This window comes from Monopterus albus, unplaced genomic scaffold, assembly GCF_001952655.1.
Source record: "Monopterus albus unplaced genomic scaffold, M_albus_1.0 scaffold104.1, whole genome shotgun sequence".
Classification (NCBI taxonomy): domain Eukaryota; kingdom Metazoa; phylum Chordata; class Actinopteri; order Synbranchiformes; family Synbranchidae; genus Monopterus; species Monopterus albus.
The window spans coordinates 702597-720453 of NW_018127984.1; the positions used below are offsets into that span (position 1 = coordinate 702597).

A 17857-nucleotide genomic window follows, 5' to 3' on the forward strand; every position below is an offset into this window, starting at 1 on the left:
AAATGCTTGAATTCAATGCACACCCAAAGGCACTAGGCTGGTTTAACAATTAAGGACTAAACCATGTATTTTTCTGTTTGAAGAAAGGAGTGAAAGAATTGGTTTACATCGTTCACCGGGGCGGCTGTGGAGGTAGAGTAGGTTGACTCCTAACAGGAGGGTTGGCAGTTTGATTCCTCGCTTCTCTGGTCCACATGTTGGTGTCCTTAAGCAAGATATTGAATCCCAAGTCGCTCCTGGTGGCTGTTGACCACCAGTGTGTGCTTGTGAGCTTTAATAGGTGAATGGGCAAGGTGCTTCGATGCATAGAAATGTGCTAATTTCTAATATGCTCAACACTGGATGGAGGAGGGAGGAGAGAAACTAAAAACAGCAAAATGTTAATCAGGTTTTTACTGATGTAGGTGGTGCTATTGTCGTTTCTCAGGCTTTCACATCTGTGCCTTCTAATTCCACTCCAATGTTTGGATGTTTTCCTCCAACATGTCCTTTGCCCCACATAAGGGTGTGGTTTGTAATATGGCAAAGCTTTGATTATAGAGGTAATCGGTGACTGCTGTTGGATTATGCCTTGTTTTTGCAAATAAATGTTAATAGTAAATTAAAAAGCAAAACAAATATATTATTACTTGGATAATTCAGAGCTTAAAACCATTTTTTTTGTTTTTGGGTGCAGGTGGGATACGAGAACGCAGGGACCGTGGAGTTCCTGGTAGACAAACATGGCAAACACTACTTCATCGAGGTCAACTCCCGACTCCAGGTTGAACACACGGTCACTGAAGAAATCACTGAGTAAGTAGCAGATGTTTGTGTGTGTGTAGATGGATTTAGGCTGGTGGGCAGCTGGATAGCTGCTGTGGTTGTGTGTTTTTGTATGATCTGTCCACAGACAGGTTAGATGCTTTCCCCTCTGCTGAAGTACAGATTAAAGTGTATGGTATGAGGAGGTGTAGGCACAGTTGAGAAAAGAGTGTTAAGTATATGAGAGAAGCAAAAATGGACAAAAGAAATGAAGAGAAATGAAGGGGGAGAGAAGGAGTTGACGAAGCAGGCAAGTACAAAGAGGTTGGTTGGGAAAGAGAAGGGAACAGAAATGAGAGAGAACAGGTGGAATCAGTGAAGTGAAAAGCTTAAAGGTGAAGTCAGAAGGCAAGAGATGATGGAAATAAAGGAGAGAGGTGAGAAACAGAGCAGATAAAGAAAGATATAAATAGCATTCTGCTCCACTGACGACCTGTGAGATTTTCTCAGCTGAAACTACACAGATAGGTCTTAAACTAACACGCAAGACAAACACAATAAAACACACGGGTGTGTAGGCCTTTCAATCACACCCAGACCCATAAATCTTTGTTCTTCGCTGATATGTTTACACAGAAAGCTACAATTACACATTCTTATTGGATTTCCTGCATAATTAGTTCAATTAATGAACAGTCAGTGCAACTAATACATAATACAATACAACAATGAGGTGTGAACAGGGGGCCGATTTGCATGCAAACAATGTTTTATTTTCTTCTTAGGGCTACTAAACATGACTGACAACTGTATTTTCTTGCTGTCTTGATCATTTGCGCTCTTGTTTATTTCCTGTTTTTTTTTTTTAGACGTCTTTTTTTTTTTTTTAAACTGCATGCAAAAAAGCTCCTAGATCAACTCGCTATATTTGCATTACTCCACAATGAACTAAACCAGCTCTGGGTGAGTGAAGAAGCTTGCACTGGCTTGATTCACAGAACTTGAGTTTAAAAAGGTGCATTGTGTGTTGACTCGCACGCTACGTGCTCCGTCACAGCGGCACCTCAGTGTGCCCAGAGCTGAGCTCGGCTGAGGAAACATTTTATTAACCAAATTTCTGGTGAGCCAGAGCTCCTTCATACTTGGAGCTCCCACGTAGGTCACTTACTTTGGCTAATTAGACATCTTCCCAAAACTGTGTGGGCATGTACAGACCGTCTCTTCCTCAGCACTTCCCTGCCTTTGCTGTGCATTGCCGGTTTCTCAGCGTGTTGCTGTTAAGTGTGAAACCATTTGCAAGTGTGTCCATTTTTTTGTTTAATGGGGTCTTTTTAAACCAAACTGCAACTCATTATAGCCAAGGCGCATGTATGCATTTGAGATATCCACAGATGACACATTAACCATATAGCTTTAATTCACACAGCACTTTTTCTTTTTTCCAATCTTGACTCATGTGTTGAATGTTTTCTATAATATTTTGGTAGTTTTTATTTGAAAGATTAAAATGAGCAGAGCTATGGTTCAGTTTTTAGGAAGCAATAATGTCAGAAGGTTTAAGGTGGAATATTTTAATACAGATGTAATGATACCAAAAACTTTCAATGATTAAAGTTTTTTTTGTATAATGTGTATATAGAAGATAATACAGCAGTCAGTAACAGTCCTTTTATATTATTGCAGTAGCTGAATCTAAACAAGCTACACTCGGTGGAACATCAGTGTTTTAACGTGCTTTTCTTTCATGATGAAATGGCTCGTGCGCCGACTTGCACACATGCATTGACAGACACTCGGGTTCTCGTTTACCCTGTACTGCTGTTCTATTAGCAAGACAATTTGAGAGGAAGTCATTCTCTTGTTTCACAGATCCCCTCCAGTCCTGCACCAGTTTGTCATTTCCTCTTTGTTGTGTAGAGGAACCATCATCACTGTGGAAATTTAATGTTTGGGGAAACTGGGGTCATTAAAATTTGGCAGGAGTATAGTAATTATTTGAATGTGAGCGATGTCCTGCACGAAACGGCACATGTCGGATGTTTCAGCTGTCGCAAGCGACACTGCGTTTGCTCAGCTTTCATTTCAAGCTGAAGTGGAGCGCTAAGAAGTCAGAGCCGACTGCAGCAAAAAGAATCAGTCTTTCCAACAGCGCATTCATCTGAACTCTAGAGGAATTATTCCTTTTACAGGTGGATAAGTATTACATTTGAGTGTAAATAACCAAATTAAAACGGTATTGTGGTTTTATTTGAACATTTTGTATGTTTGAACCGTGATACTAATAGACTTGTCAGTGAGGACTTTTTTTATGCTGACTTGTGCAACTCCCCTTTAAATCCGCTGTTCATTCCAAGTGTCCAACCTGCAGCACACCGTCTTTCATCACTGTCATCTTTCTTGCCTTATTACTTTACCATCAGCTCTTCATCCCCTATTCAGTTTGCTAACTATCAGCCTGGCTGCATTTAGGCCTCGGCTTCTTTGGCTTTTATCTTCGTTCTGTCTTTTTCCTCCTCCTTCATGTGGCACATACACCCAAATTCAGAAAGGTTTTCTGCATGCGGCTCCAGGAAGCCCACCATTAGTGTATGTTTGAGTCATAATAGTCCTGTCAGCCTTGTTGATTCCTCTCCTCTGATCATTCTTGTAGCCCAGCTTCCTTTTGAGATGTCATTTTGTTTGACTTTTTCTTGCTGTGAATGGGTAGTACATTGTTTTTATATAGCCCTGTTGTTCATTCCCTCTTACTTTTTGCAACTCTGATGGTAAACATACCTGATGAGCAACAGCATATTAACTTTGTTGTTGTGAATGTGTTAGCACAGCAAATGCTATGCTATTATCTAGCTCCACCTCTTCGCACCGCCTGAGGCTAAAAGCTACAGATGAGCCGATGTAAAACAAATGAAACCATACAGTGACACAGCTTACTTTTACCTGGGACACACGGCTGCTGTTCGCGAGTTCCTCCTACCTAACAATCATGTTAACAACTGATCACAGTGCAGACAGAAAGCCAGTGATTAATAATCCCAGTTGTGAATGCCAAATGCTGTATCAGATGCCATTATCCATACAAGATACTGATTGCATGTTCATACCAGCTGTAAATGGGCTCCTAGTGTTGTTTCCCCCTCAGTTTGATGCCCTGTGGAACAGATTCCCTCATGTTGATTTTGGTGTGTGTGTGTGTGTGTGTGTCTCTGCTCCAGATGCAGTTTGGACTGTGACTAACAGGATGTTATCTGTTGTCAGGGTAAATGTAACACCACACACTCAGGGGTCTCTTGCTCTCCGATTCATCTCCTCTTCCTTCCCACCCATCCATCTCAGTCTTTTCTCCTCTTTCAGGCTCTCTCCATCTGTCCTCAGTGGACTCTGCAGCCGCCTCCCCACCCCTGTCCATTCTCCATCCCCTCTTCTCTCTCTTCCTCATGCCAATGCCTCCTGTTCAGTCCTCTTCGTTCCCTCTGCCACCCTTTCAGCCCTATCAGTTTCTGCCTCTGCTGCTCACTCTGTCACTTCCATCACTCCTCTCTCCTCCTTTTGGTTCTTGTTCTTCTCCAGTCTCATTCTTTTTTTCTTTCATCTTGATCATTCTCTACTCTCACTGTCATCTCTTAACGTTCCCTTTCTCTTACATCTGTCCATTCATTCATCTATCCCTCCCTTTATTTGTGCTTTACTTCACCTCTCCCTCATCCACTCAACTCATGCCTCCATCTTTTCTTTGTCCCTTCTCTGGTCCTCACTGTCTCAATCTGCCCTCTCTTACCCTGCTGTCTTTTCACTCCTTTCATATATTAGTACAGACAAAATAAAAATGACCTCAAAGGAGGACTCAAGAAAAAAGTAATTAAGTCATGTTTCCAAAGGCAGGCATATGGCAAGTCTTTCAGTTAAGAGATTTTAATTTTTGAGAATGAATGAAGTTTAACCTTCACACTTATTAGACAGCCTTAAAACAAAATTAATAGTTAAGTTGAACAGCAAATACAGCTGAGTTTATTAAGAGGACTGCCTCAGATTAAAGAAGCAAATTCAGTATTCAAGTTGGATAAACAACTGTGCATCTAATTTAAGGACACCAGGTCTCTGGAAAATGCCTGTTAGCGTAGAGCCTTGCCTTCATTTTAATAACTTCTGTGGAAAAACTTGCCTTGTCTTCATACACAGTAAGGAGCCAGAGTTCTACATAGCTTATGACTTAATTTCTCTGATTTTGGGCAGGAAAAATATTGTCATCTTTTTGGACCCTCACCAGTTTCGCCTCTGCATCTTATTATGTGTATTTTTCTCTTTCTCTCTACATATGTCCTCCTACCTGTCCTCCTCTACCTCTCCCCTGCTCCTCACACGCCCCCTTTGGTGTATTTCCTGCCCTGGTGCTCTTCATCCTCCACTTTCTCTCCATATTGCTTTGATTATGCCATATTTCTCGCTTTGCTCCAGTGTTGGTAGTTTGACAAGGTGCTATGGCTTTGGCTAAGGAGATATCGTCTCACTTTCCACTGCTTCTTTTACCTCGGTGTCAGCAACGGTTGCATAAACAAGCGCCAGTGAGGAGGCAGAATACTGCAATCTATAATCAGAACATGTGCCCCCCCACACACATACACACACTCGTTTGCAGATGCATACAAAAATATGCCCCCACATTCAAAAATGTTGATCGAATAAGATGCATAGACACTTTCACAAAGGAAAAACCACTGCACAGGCACATTATGCGAATAGCTATTCATCTGTCTTCCTGCTTTAGCGAATCCCTGGACAATAGATGCAATTCTTTCTGATGCCTGTGTATGTGAGAGACAAAATGTGAGATACATGAAAGATATATTTTGTCTGGGATGCATTCCCTGTGCGCGTGGGGGGAGGCGCTTGCGTATGAGATGTTTGCCTGTCTGAAAGGCATCAGCATGAGACGGAGAGTCCGCCTCTGCATTAAAGCTCAGCTCTGTCTTTGAACAACTCCTCTCTGAAGGTTCAATTTGTCCATAATTTAGCTGTAAACGATCTTTCCTTTGTGCCTCAAGTGTGTGTGTTTGTCCGTGGCAGCGTGCATTTTAAGTGTGTATGTGTGCGAGAGATTGATCTTGTTGCTGTCAAGGGACACTGCACATTTTGCTAGATTGGTGGACAGAAGTCCTTTAGATCCTAACGTAATGTAATTATACTCCCAGGCTGTATGGAGCGTTTCGCCTTTAATGTTGGGATGTGTGTGTGAGTGATTTCTTTAAGTGCTATTTGGGGATGTACAGTATGTTAAACTTTCAAATATGGTTCACAAGGAAGTCACAATTTTAACAAATTCCAGAAATTCTGTGATTTGCAGAACTTTCTAGTTTGTCCCAGCCTCCACAATATGTCCTCGTGGGGGGGGTGGGGCGGGGTGGGCTAACAAGTCAACCAAGAAACAAGTCTATTTCCTTGGCAGTTCTTACACCCAGGCTGTGAGTCGCCCCATTAAGCTCCATTTGTTCACATTTCAGCAAACATTTTCTAAATGTCTAAATGTCCAGGTTTCCTAACCTGAGCCTTGTCTAACCTTTAATACTGGAACTGACATTTGATTTTTGTTGTGATCACCGTAAGCTGTGGCTGCTCGGTCTAATGTGGACAGTAACTGTGACCACTGAGGAATATGATGCAGTCTAGTTTAATTTTATTCTTCAGAAAACTGTTATTCATGCATTTGCCAGTTTAAAGTTGTTTTAAAATGCTTTCTTGACCTCTCACCTTAATATTTCTCAGCTCCTGTTTCGAGAATCAGCTTTGAAACTCATTTTTGTGCCAGTGTGAATTGAGCGTTTTGTGATTAGAATAAAAATGGAAATGTATGTTTCTACTGCACATTTAAGTGACGGTCCAAAGCTTCTGAGGAGACCTTGTTGTCACTGCTCTAAATAGGTTTTTTCATTGGAAGTCGTGTGTTTGTAGAGTTTACTAGTAAGAAATAGGATTTGGTTTTTTCTATGTGAGCATGTTTGGAAAATGTAGTTTTGGTGCTGAATGACTTGGAGCAAGCAGTTCAACTAACTCGTCTAATCTGTGGCGTCATGATTTTGACATCACGGTCTCTAGCCTTTAACAGACCGAGACAGTGTGCCTTGAATAGTGCCCATCCTCAGTATGCACAGTATAGTGTTGACGGGCTTTTCTGCTGATATAGAATGTGAGACACGACGTGGGCGCTCCTGTGTATTATAATACAAATGAGGGCGATGCGACATGATTTACTAATATGCACAGATTTGAACATCTGCTATAGAATTTGACTGACAAGGGGTTTTATGGACAGATGACACAATTTTGAATCGAAGCCATAATTTTATGCAACAGCTTTAATTTTGTAATTTCATGCCCGTTTGTTTCTATTCTTGGCAGGAAAAGAAAAGCTTCTGAAACAGCTTTTAGCCCACAGGAAAAGACAATAAAACCTCTTCTACTGCCAGCTAGTAATAAATACCGTGCTCCCATAGATGGTCGGTGCAGCATTGAAAACAAAATCTCCAAGGTCATTAACAAACTGTGCCAAATTCATCACGGAGACGAAGGTGACATACTCATTTTCAAATGAACATTCCAATGCCACACAGATAAACAGTATTAATGGACTTGAGACAGACCGAACTGTGATCTACGTTTATATCACAGGAAAAAGTTGGATAATAAACCTGTTCATACATGTTTCTGTTGAACTGAATACTTTGCATAGACGAGCAGCGTTGATCACTAACAGCATCATATCACCTAAATGGTAGTGATATTAAATGATATCCATCACACTACATTTTTAATGTGTACAGTGTAATGACATGTCTAATTCAAATTCATAATAAAGCTATTTCTTAGCTTTGTTTCACTGTCAAATCCCCCGACTCTGCTGCACGGTGCCCAGTGTAAGTGAAGAATAAAATCACAAGTTTATCTAATCCTTCTTGTTTAATACTGTGCTTTTTGTTGGTCAAGAAAAAAATGCTATCTTTCCTCCTTGTTATGAGGCAGTTGAACAGCGTTCCACTGTGTAATATTGTTTTGAAGTGTGTGTAGGGAGGGAAGGTGAGAGGCAGCACTTTAGAAAGTTGTCTCCACTACATTTAACTGTAAATACAAGAACTTGGTGAGCAGATAACGAGGCTGCCATAAAGTGTGTGTGTGTGTGTGTGTGTGTTAGAAGCACTGCAACAAGCTTGTCTTTACAATGGGAAAATGAGCAATACCTTGCTTTTATTATATTTAGACATTTCTACAGACAAGGAGAGAACTGTGTGAGAGAGTACATTATATGGCAGAGGAACTGAGTTAATATTGTTTTGGACTTTTTTTGCTTTTGGTCTATGTGCATCCATGTTTGACACAAACTACACCACTCATTTTCTCGCCTCTTTAGTGCATGGGCATGTGCACATGCATTGATACTAGGGATGTAACTCCTTTTGGAACTTTGCGATATTATGGTATTTACCAGAATATTACATATGGCTAGTTTGCTAGTATAACTGCCTGCTGGTCGCAGAATTTGAAACCGACTTATCGGCTGCTCCACTGTCAACTTTGAGCTGTTGTGTTGCAGCATTTGTTTCCCCGTTTCAAGAAATGAAAAGGAAACTGATTATTGAATAAAAACTTGCAAATACTCTAGAACGGAGGCAACGCTAGCTCTAAAACACCGATGTTCCACTGGGTACGACTCATTTTGTTTCAAGCTGCTGCAATGTTTTTATTTTCATATAAAGACTGACTGCTGCATTTATTTACATCATACAAAAATGCTTTATTATTTAGTAAGGGGTATTTTTCTTTTTTACCTTAATTTTTTTTTTGTATTGTGATAAATATTGTACTGTGGACTTTTTATTGTGGCAGTATTGTACCGTGAGTTTTTAGTATTGTTGCCTCCCTAATTGATAGATCAGAGTTTGAGAATGTGTGTGCTGCGCTTGGTTGTGTGTCTGTTTAGTCAGGCTAATTAGTCTTAAATGACCACCCTCCATCTTAATCAAGGTGAGAGAGGGAGTGAGGAGGGCAGAAAGGAGCGGTGCCTTGCATTAATTGAGAGGGTCTGACAAAGGGTGGAAATGGAGAGAGGGAAGGGACATGAGGTGAATTAAGCTGCTGTAGGAATAAAGCACAGCATCCCACTGGACTGAGGTTTCAGGCCTGCATCTGTTGGATACGTTTGAGATAAGATTCCAGCATTAATAGGATTCATTGTGAAGCCATTTACTGGGATTCATCGTATAACGTTATTTTTGTCATCGACCCTGTTGCCTTTCTTGTGGACCCCCCCCCACTTTCTTCCTTCGTTCCATCCCTATTGAACGTTTGACAAAGAGCCAGCATCTCCAGCTCTCTGCTCTTGGCTTTGATTTATGCTCTAAACATGGAGGAGTTGCTGCCACTTCAGCAATTATCCCCATTCTGCCTCCCACTCTCCCTTTCACGCTTGTTCACGTCTTGGCATACTAAACCATAAAAACATATTCCAGAAAAGGTCAGCTCAGTATCATTATACACTTGTTAACAATTAAAATACTGAAAACGGCTTGTTTTGAAAAACGGCTTGGCTCTCTCCTTTCTCTCTTCCTTTCCATATATTCCGTCGTCCTCCACCTTCTAAACAGCTTCTCTCCATTATGATGATGCTGCATCCTTCCCTCTCCTCACTTTCTTCTAGTTGTTCTCACTTAACCTCCCTGCTCCTCTGGATGTTTCCCTTATATTTTTATTTATTTTTCTCATGACCTTTTCAGCCTGTTGTCCCACTACCCAGTCTCCATCCTCATCCTTCCTTCTCCTTCTGCCCATTCCTCAACAACACAAAGGAAACGCATGCAGCATTAAACAATCCTCAGCTTCTCCTCTGGTCACACATGGCCTGTGTGTGTGTGTGTCCATGAACTAACCAGTGACAAGGAAATACCACTGAGCAGCATGAACAACATGCCTGGGTGCTCTGTAATAAGCTAGATATTGGCTGTAAATATGTGTACGTGTTTGAGTAAATTGTGTGTATAATAGTGATTACCTGAATCAGCCTTTATATTACAGTAGGCTTCGTGTGTGAAAATTCAGATGAACGTGTGTAAGTACTGCACAACCCAGCTTTGGAATATTCAGCTATTTTTGTGTACACAGTGTACACACAGGCACTTGTATTTATATGTGTGCATGGACTCAGAGGAGTTTTTGTTTGGTTTTGTGAGCACGTCATAAAATAATTTTAAGGTGATTATAATTGTGCAGCGAAGCGTACAGTGAGTGATTGAGAGGTAAGGAGATGAATAAGAATGAGGGGTGTAACTGTGTGCGTGTGCGTCTGTCCTGACACCAGGGGAGAATCTAATCTGTGTGTGAGAGGGAGAGAGTGAGTCGAGGCTGTTTATGATAACGGGTAGGATGCTTATCGTGATTATAATCACAGCTGTCATTGTTTCTGTTTGTATGAAGTTTTTTTTAATATGTACATGGCTGCACCTGACCTTTTTATTTAACATCAAGGTCTGTAATATAACATTTTAGGCTAGAAACGCACCACTGCTGATACCAGTATGTGATCCAGTACCACCTGCTGGTACCCGTACCAGCAGGTGGTACTTCAACCTCACATTGGTTGAGCAGGTTGTCAAGCAAAGAAGAAATTTCGGTGGTTGACTGAAATTTGACTTGAATCAGACTTGAGTTGCAAGGAATTGAGGCTTGAGTAACACTGGTTAGACTTGACTTAGACTTGAAACAAATGACTCAATTACTTCACTATTTTAATTAAATATTAGCATTTTTCTAGCTATTGAAGTTATGTTTTGGTTTTGAAACACAAATGGGTGATTTCTAGTACAATAATGTGCAAACTTGGCAACCTTCCAGAACATGGCTGACCAGCAGAGGGCAGTGTAACTCGCAGGATACAGCTATGGAGGGGCCTAGTTTAAAAATAAAATGTTGATTCAAGGGTTATGTTGTCTGACAGTAGTAAGAAGAGAACAGTGCATTTCTATGGATTGTGGGAGGAAGCTGAAGTACCCGGAGAGAACTCACACACACAGGGAGAACATGCAGTCTCCATGCAGAAAGGCCCTGGGTCGGCCTGGGCTCAAACCCAGCGGCAGCGCTGACCACTGTAAAGCCCTGATAACATTCTCAGGTCATGAGAATTTTGTATGACTTGTGACTTGCTTGACTTGTAGTAGGGATCCAACTTGACTTGCTCGATTGTCACCATGGTAACTTGGGACTTGCTTGAGACTTATTCCCACTTCTGCTTTGCCTGCTTTGCAGAATATTTAAGTAATGACAACAAAAAGCCAGCTCCAAGTTTCTCTCCTCTGTTGACACATGCAGAGCAGAGTAACATGAGGCTGTATCGTCATGTGCAGCAAAATCTGCCAATAATGGAGTGAGTACCGGTGATTAATCAAACACCTGTTGAGCAAGCAGAGCAAAACTGCAGAGAGGCGATGTCTTCGCTCTCCCCGCGGTCACCACACGTGATCCCACGTTCACCTACCAAACCCATACTGCGCTCGTTATGCTGATTGCAGTGAATAGCTGTGGAGGAGAGGAAAACAAACGCTAATTTGATGTAGTTAACAGTTGAGTTTAATGAGCTGTGTATATGGAAATCTGTTTGCATTCTTGTGGGCTTTGAGGCCGAGGCCGAGCAGCTCCTCTAAAGCGGCATCTGTCCAGCAGAGCGGCTGCTGTTCTCAGCAGCAGAGAGGATGATGTTACAGACAGTTTGCTAGTTTAATGTAAGAGCATAATGCCTTTTTAATTAAAAATTTAAATCACTGACACTATGGGCTCCTAAACTTTGGCGTTCTGGGTGGAATTCAGTCAGCTCCACGTTACATGTAATCGTAGTGGGGGCAGTGCCGCGTTTGTTTACACACAGAGTTGTATGTCAGTATGTGGGCGTCAGCAGCAGCAGCCTCCTGCTGTAGGCTGTATTTTATTAAATCACAATCAGAAAGTAAACAAAATCTAATGAAAATAAACTAAATCTAAAGTCATTGCACTATGGTAATTGTAAATTTTATTGTGGAAATACAACATTATTAAATACAGTACTTATATTGGCACTTAGTTTCAACAAGCACTCAAATGTTAAGTACTCATACTTGATGTGAAAAGTGGTATCACTCCATACCTCTGAGACATTTACTGGACTCGTACTGTAAAATAAGACTACGCTTAAGCAGATAAAGGCAATTAGTCATTTATGTATGAAGAATTGTTGGTAGCCATCAGTAGTGGAGCCATAATGAGAATTCACAGAGCTAGAAAACAATTTCACTTCATTTTAAACTAGGTGCTTTACAATCTGTCACATACAGTACCTAGTTAATTGAATTCTTGTAAAGAAGGTGGTTTACTCAGAAATGCTGTTTTTGCATGGAAGTGGTATTATACTGTAGATATGGTGAGACATTTTCCACAGGGCAAGTGTCTTCTCCCTGTACTGTATGTTTACAGGTTTCCAACTGATCAGTGGATATAGGAACGATATCAGTGGGACATTGTGACTTAGTATAACAGCATTGCTTGATGAATAAGCTAATCATGCCCCTTTTGTCTCTCCTATAGTTTTTCCGCTTGATTCATTTTGGAATGGTTGTGTCCTGAGTTTTGAAACTGCAGATCCCATCATGCATTTGAGGATCCAAGCAAAAACTGGCAACCTAGTTGGAGGTGAAGCTATTTTTGTGCCTGTGTGAAATTTTTTTTTTTTTTTTTTTTTACAAAATACAAAAAGGTGTTTTTTTTTTTTTTTTTTTTTTTTGTAAGTGGATATCTGATAGAAATCAAAGATCCAGGATTGTCTGCCTCATGTTTAAATTTGAGTTTTAACTGAGATGAATGGTTGGAAATGCTTTTGAAGCAAATTGAATTAGTCACATCAGAGGATTAATCATCTGCAGGTCCACTTCTGCCGTTTTGAATCAGAGAAAGGCACATGAGCACTGTCTGTAATGCAGCTGGCATTACTTTTTTTTGTCCTCCTGTGTAGGCAGTTGTACAAATGTTACAGGATCTTCAGTGACGATGACCTTTTCTGTGGAGGTTTTATATGAATTGATGTTTCCTGCAGACAAACCTGACAAGACTGCACATCCCTATAAAAGCAACACTTTTTGAGTCGAAGGCAGGAACTGATGAATCCTAATCTGCATGAATTACCATGACCTGAATGGTAAAATAAACTAATTTTCATACGCTTCGTCCAGTAATCCCCTTGGGAGTTCTCGTGAAGGGGTGGAGTTTGGGGGTGGGGAGGTACATTAGTCGTCTCCTTGGCTGGAAACTGGAGACGGCTTCAAATGTCTGCTACTAAAAAGGAGCAAAAAGCTGCTTGGCTCTAGCTGAAGACACTATAATGAAGACACCAGTCTTATTTGTGATTTGATTGTGCAGTCATGAACCACCACCACCAGTCAAGCACCTATTCATTTTGCATGACGTACTGTAGATTCAACCCACGGGAAGCCTGCGAAAGGGTGCCGTGGCATCATGTGTTTGAACCGACCAGTCGCAGGTCATGTTTGTCAATATTGTTAGGTTGTCACACCCCACACAGCAACTAGCAGAGACTGGATGCCAGGTCTCACTGTGCGCATTCAAATGACTCACCAGGCTGTTAGCCAGAGATCTGTGAGTGGAATATAATGGGGTGAAATGACAGATGAAATTCCTTCCAGCTAGACGTAAAGCGAGCCTTGCTGCTTTGCTGGGCTGTCTCGCACACAGCAGGCCTGCCCATCACTGTATCACACTGGAAACCCTGTTGAGAAGATCATTTTATTTAATAAGGGTTTCACACAAATTGTCTTGTGTGCTTCTGTTTCGCAGCCTGTGTCAAGCGAGACACACACACCTTGCACACCATCCCCTCGGCACTGAGAGCAAAGGCATTGTCATACAGATACTGAGCAAAATTCTCTCTAGATGTATGTAGCACAGCCAAATTTAGGGTTTTCTTGCTGCTGCTTTCCTTTCGCTCACTTGTTTCCTTGGGCTTAACTCGTATATCCACTTCCTTCTGTATTTCTTCATTCTTCAGTCCCTTGTGAGGCTCTACTCATTCTTCTTTCATGCTGCATTTAGTGTGTACCATTTATTTTTCTACCAGCTGTACTTTAACCTCCTTGTTGCCTTCACTTTATCCTGCCAAAGCTCATATTTTACACTTATCAAGTTATCTGGGCTGGTCTCTAATAGGTTTGTCATTGTTTTGTGTTCATACGTCATATGCTCGGTGCTTATTGGCTGTCGTCTTGTGATTGTGCCACATATGCACTGTCTTTGACTACATGTAAACCTAGTATGTTAATGCACATATTCATGACTTTGTGTGTGCGGTAAGGGGTCATATTTATCTCTACCATCTCTTTCTCTCAATCTGTTTGACTTCCACTGAGCAATTTTCCAAGTGAGCGAACTTGGATTGCATTTTGCAGCCCTATATGGGTTTTTGCATATTTTTGGGTTTGCGTGTGTCTCTCTGCTGGCGTGTTTTGCGGAGTTGTATGTGGACTTTGTTGAAAACATGAGCACCACATGAATGCCATCATTTTAAATTCAAATTTTAATTGGTGCAACACTCCAATTGGGCTGTAGTGTGCCTCCATTTTGAAAGGCTTGAGTAATTGGCAATTTTCTAATATTCTGCATGGCTACAGTAGTTCAGAACATTTACAGGATGCAGTAAATATAATATAAAGGTGAACAGATCAAACCCCCTCATTTCACGTTCTGTCTGCAACGTGGTCACAGGAATAACACATGAAGGCAGTTAAATGGTGGGTTTTTGTTCTAAGATACACTGCCTGCAATAATCCCAATAATAATACCTGCAATGGATCGATTGAAGCACACCGTATAAATACATATTTAAGCATTGTGTAGGTGTATTGGTTATTCAGGGTTCATAGGTGCTTCTGGGACTGGAGATTCTTACTGTTTAGTCTTCTGGCTGTACCTTGGGCCCAAATCGAAGCCAGACCTGTGAATTTTTTTTTTTTTCTTAGCAGACCACTTGACAGATCAGTGCTGTGTTTGCTCTCAGACCCAGGTCAGGTTTTCACTAACTGTTCATCGCCTTATCAAATGAGAGGATGCACCACTAGAGGTATGTGAGAAGACAGTTTTCACATTTGAAATGCATTTAAATGAGTTGAATTTCTGGCCAAATTTGACTTAAAATTAGGTTCTAAATCAGGAACACCAGCACATTTGAATCAATATGAGCTGTGGGGACTGACATCATATCAATATCTAAGTGTAATCAACCAGCATGGTGGTGTCTTTGAATGCACCCCAAGACATCAATTACACCCATCAATCTAGATAATCTATGGGAGAGCTCTCACTTCTCCTCATTCCATGGAAAGACTTGAAATGTGCTGTACTGAACTGTGGAACTGAGACTAGTCAAAGCAAAATCAAGAGTTAATCACATGGGATGTATCTTTATTGGTCAATGCTGTCCAGAGATTGAATCTTTAAAGGCCAGTGATGCCACATTAGGTGCATTTGGCAGCTGACATCGACTCTGTTTAATCGTAGTCACTTTATGCATCTTTGGCAGATCAAATGGCTAGTTATGTGAAAATGGATCCAAGTGGCATTTGAGGTGGATTGAAATGTTCAGACCAACTAGAGGCGGTTGAAGGTGCATTTAGCCAGATGTAAATGCATCAATCTTTTATATGCAGTCCTTAATCCTCTCAGGCAATCTGTGGAAGTAACCTCTATAGAGCATGTCTGCTGTGTTAATGGCAGCTGAAATGAGCCATTGTTCTGAAAGTATCCCAGGAAAACAAAGACAAACTATGATTAGATTTGTGATACAGCCGGTGGAGACGTGTAGTGTAAATTACATTGTCTGGATTTTCTCCAGAGGCACTTGAAATGACAAGTGTAAATGAGGTCGGTGACAGTGCTGTGGTCAGATGCACAACATGCTTAAGCTTCAGTTCTCTTCAGCAGTAGATTTAGTCCCAGTGGGAATCGGCTTGTTGAGTAGCTCAACAGTAGATTTAGTCCCAGTGGGAATCGGTGTTTGTTTACCCTTTAAAGGTTCTAATGATCCATAAGATAAATATTAACTCACTGCTGTCAAATCAAGTGGCACTAGTATTTTAAGTTGGTGGATTAATCAGTAGTTTGACAAATGTAAATAAATACAAATCAGCAATGGAATTACCAATTAGTTCACTTCAACCATGTGACCATGCTGTGTAACCACACCTTACGGTAGGATGAGTTCATGTGGGACACCTAGTCCTTGCCTCCGTCCATATTGATCTGTTGATAGACTGTCGTCTCTTGCTTGATTTGATTTTATTTTTTTTGACGAGCAAAAAAGCTTAACATTTGCTTTTTTGCCTACATCATCTGCTAGTGCAACTGAAAACTAAGACCACATTTCCCCTAAACTTTTTCTTTATGGATGATTTCTTCATCCCACAAACCCCAGAGAAACGGCCATCGTGCTGCTGGATGGCACAAAATGCATGTCAGGTAAAATGCAGTGTGAAATGAGGCAGAGGTTGCTGTGTATCACAGATAATTCAGCTGACTTATTGATGTGTATCATGTTTTTGCTAAAGAGACAAACCTTGTTAGATGATTTTCATTGCATATTGTAGCTTAGTGTACTAATGAAAGTACAATAGGAGTGCAGTGTGCATAGCTTCACACCACATAATGGATTTTTAGACCCTGCTTTCATTGTGCACAGACTCCTATATCCATGTATTTGATTTCTCCTCATCTCTCTTCCCTCTCTGCCCGTCTTCCTCCTCCTCTTATCTGCATGCACTCTCTCTGTCCTTTCTGCCTTTTTCATCTCGCTCCTCGCTGCCTTCTGGACACCAGTTACTTTGCATTCCTCTCCTCACTCTTCCATCTGCTCCATAACAAGAAAAGCAGGATTTAATTAACGGGGTGATGGTGAGACCCGAGAAAGTGAGCTGAAAGGGAGAGGAAATCTAATCAGATAGGATCCTGTTTTTGTATGTCTGTCTGTCTGTCTGGGATTGTGTGTGTGTCCATATTCTCTTGCCTCCTTGGCTTGACCTCCTCCACTTATGCCCTCCAACAGTTTCTTTCCTCTATTTACACATTTTAATTCTTCCCCTAGCTTAATTGGGAAAGTTGTTGTTCCTGAGTTTCCTAAATGTCCCTTTCTCTTCTATCCTCATTACCTTATCTATCTTTTCTCCACCTCATTGATCCTCTTTTCTTCATCCATTTCTCATCCTCTCCCTTCATCTCCATTCGTGTTCTGTTAGCGTTTGTACATCCAACCAGCAACATAGTTTTATTGGCCGGCAGCTAAATTGATGTCAAAATGCCATCCTCACACCACAGTGATTCCGATTTCTTATTTCCTCCCCTCTCCCATGCAAGACGACTCCGTTCCCTCCCATCTGTCTCTCCTGTTCTCACCTCCCCTCACTGGGCTCCCTCTTCTTTTTTTCCTTCTGTTTGCTGTCTAAAACGTGTCTAATGACATTCATATGAAATAAGGTGAGAGGCTCAGTGCTTTCCTCCTCAACACCCTCTCTGGTTCTCGCTGCCTGTCTTCGGTTGTTTTTCTTTCATATTCTTCCTCGCTCTGTTAAACCCCATCTTTATTGTCCTTTCCATCTGTCCCTCATACTGTTCATCTCTCATCCTAAATTCTCTCAATGGACCTCCTAATCTTCTCTTTCTCCTCCTTGGTTTCTTTGTATTTATCCATGCCTCCTATTCCCTCACCATACATTGCTACCACATTCGTGCGTTATCCTTTTTTTTTTTTTTTTGACATTTCCATTCCATTTTGCTGAAATGAGAAATGCGTTTCTCCTTTGTTCCTTGCCATTGGCCATTTTGAAAAATGTATTTACTGGAGACGGAGTCTGTGTGAACATGGACAGACCAGAATGCTGAGGAGGAAAACACACACAAAGCAGTCTGATACAGTATGAACTCAGTGCACTGATGAAGTTATGAAATCAACAGTTCACTTCAAAGGGAGAAAATGGTTTTGCATTTCGAGGCCATGTGTGTTGGGGTGGGGAAGGAGACCAGGAGACGGTAGATGATGAAAGGATGGGAT

The 17857-nt window shown here is 41.2% G+C and overlaps 1 protein-coding gene across 1 annotated transcript in view; it reads left to right on the top strand.

Moving 5' to 3' along the window:
- pcxb (pyruvate carboxylase b) overlaps positions 1-17857 on the top strand; it is a 294075-nt gene that overhangs the window by 51474 nt on the left and 224744 nt on the right. Inside the window, exon 11 of the mRNA XM_020610143.1 lies at positions 677-795. Coding sequence (XP_020465799.1) covers positions 677-795 — 119 coding nt within the window. The remainder of the gene's footprint in view (positions 1-676; positions 796-17857) is intronic.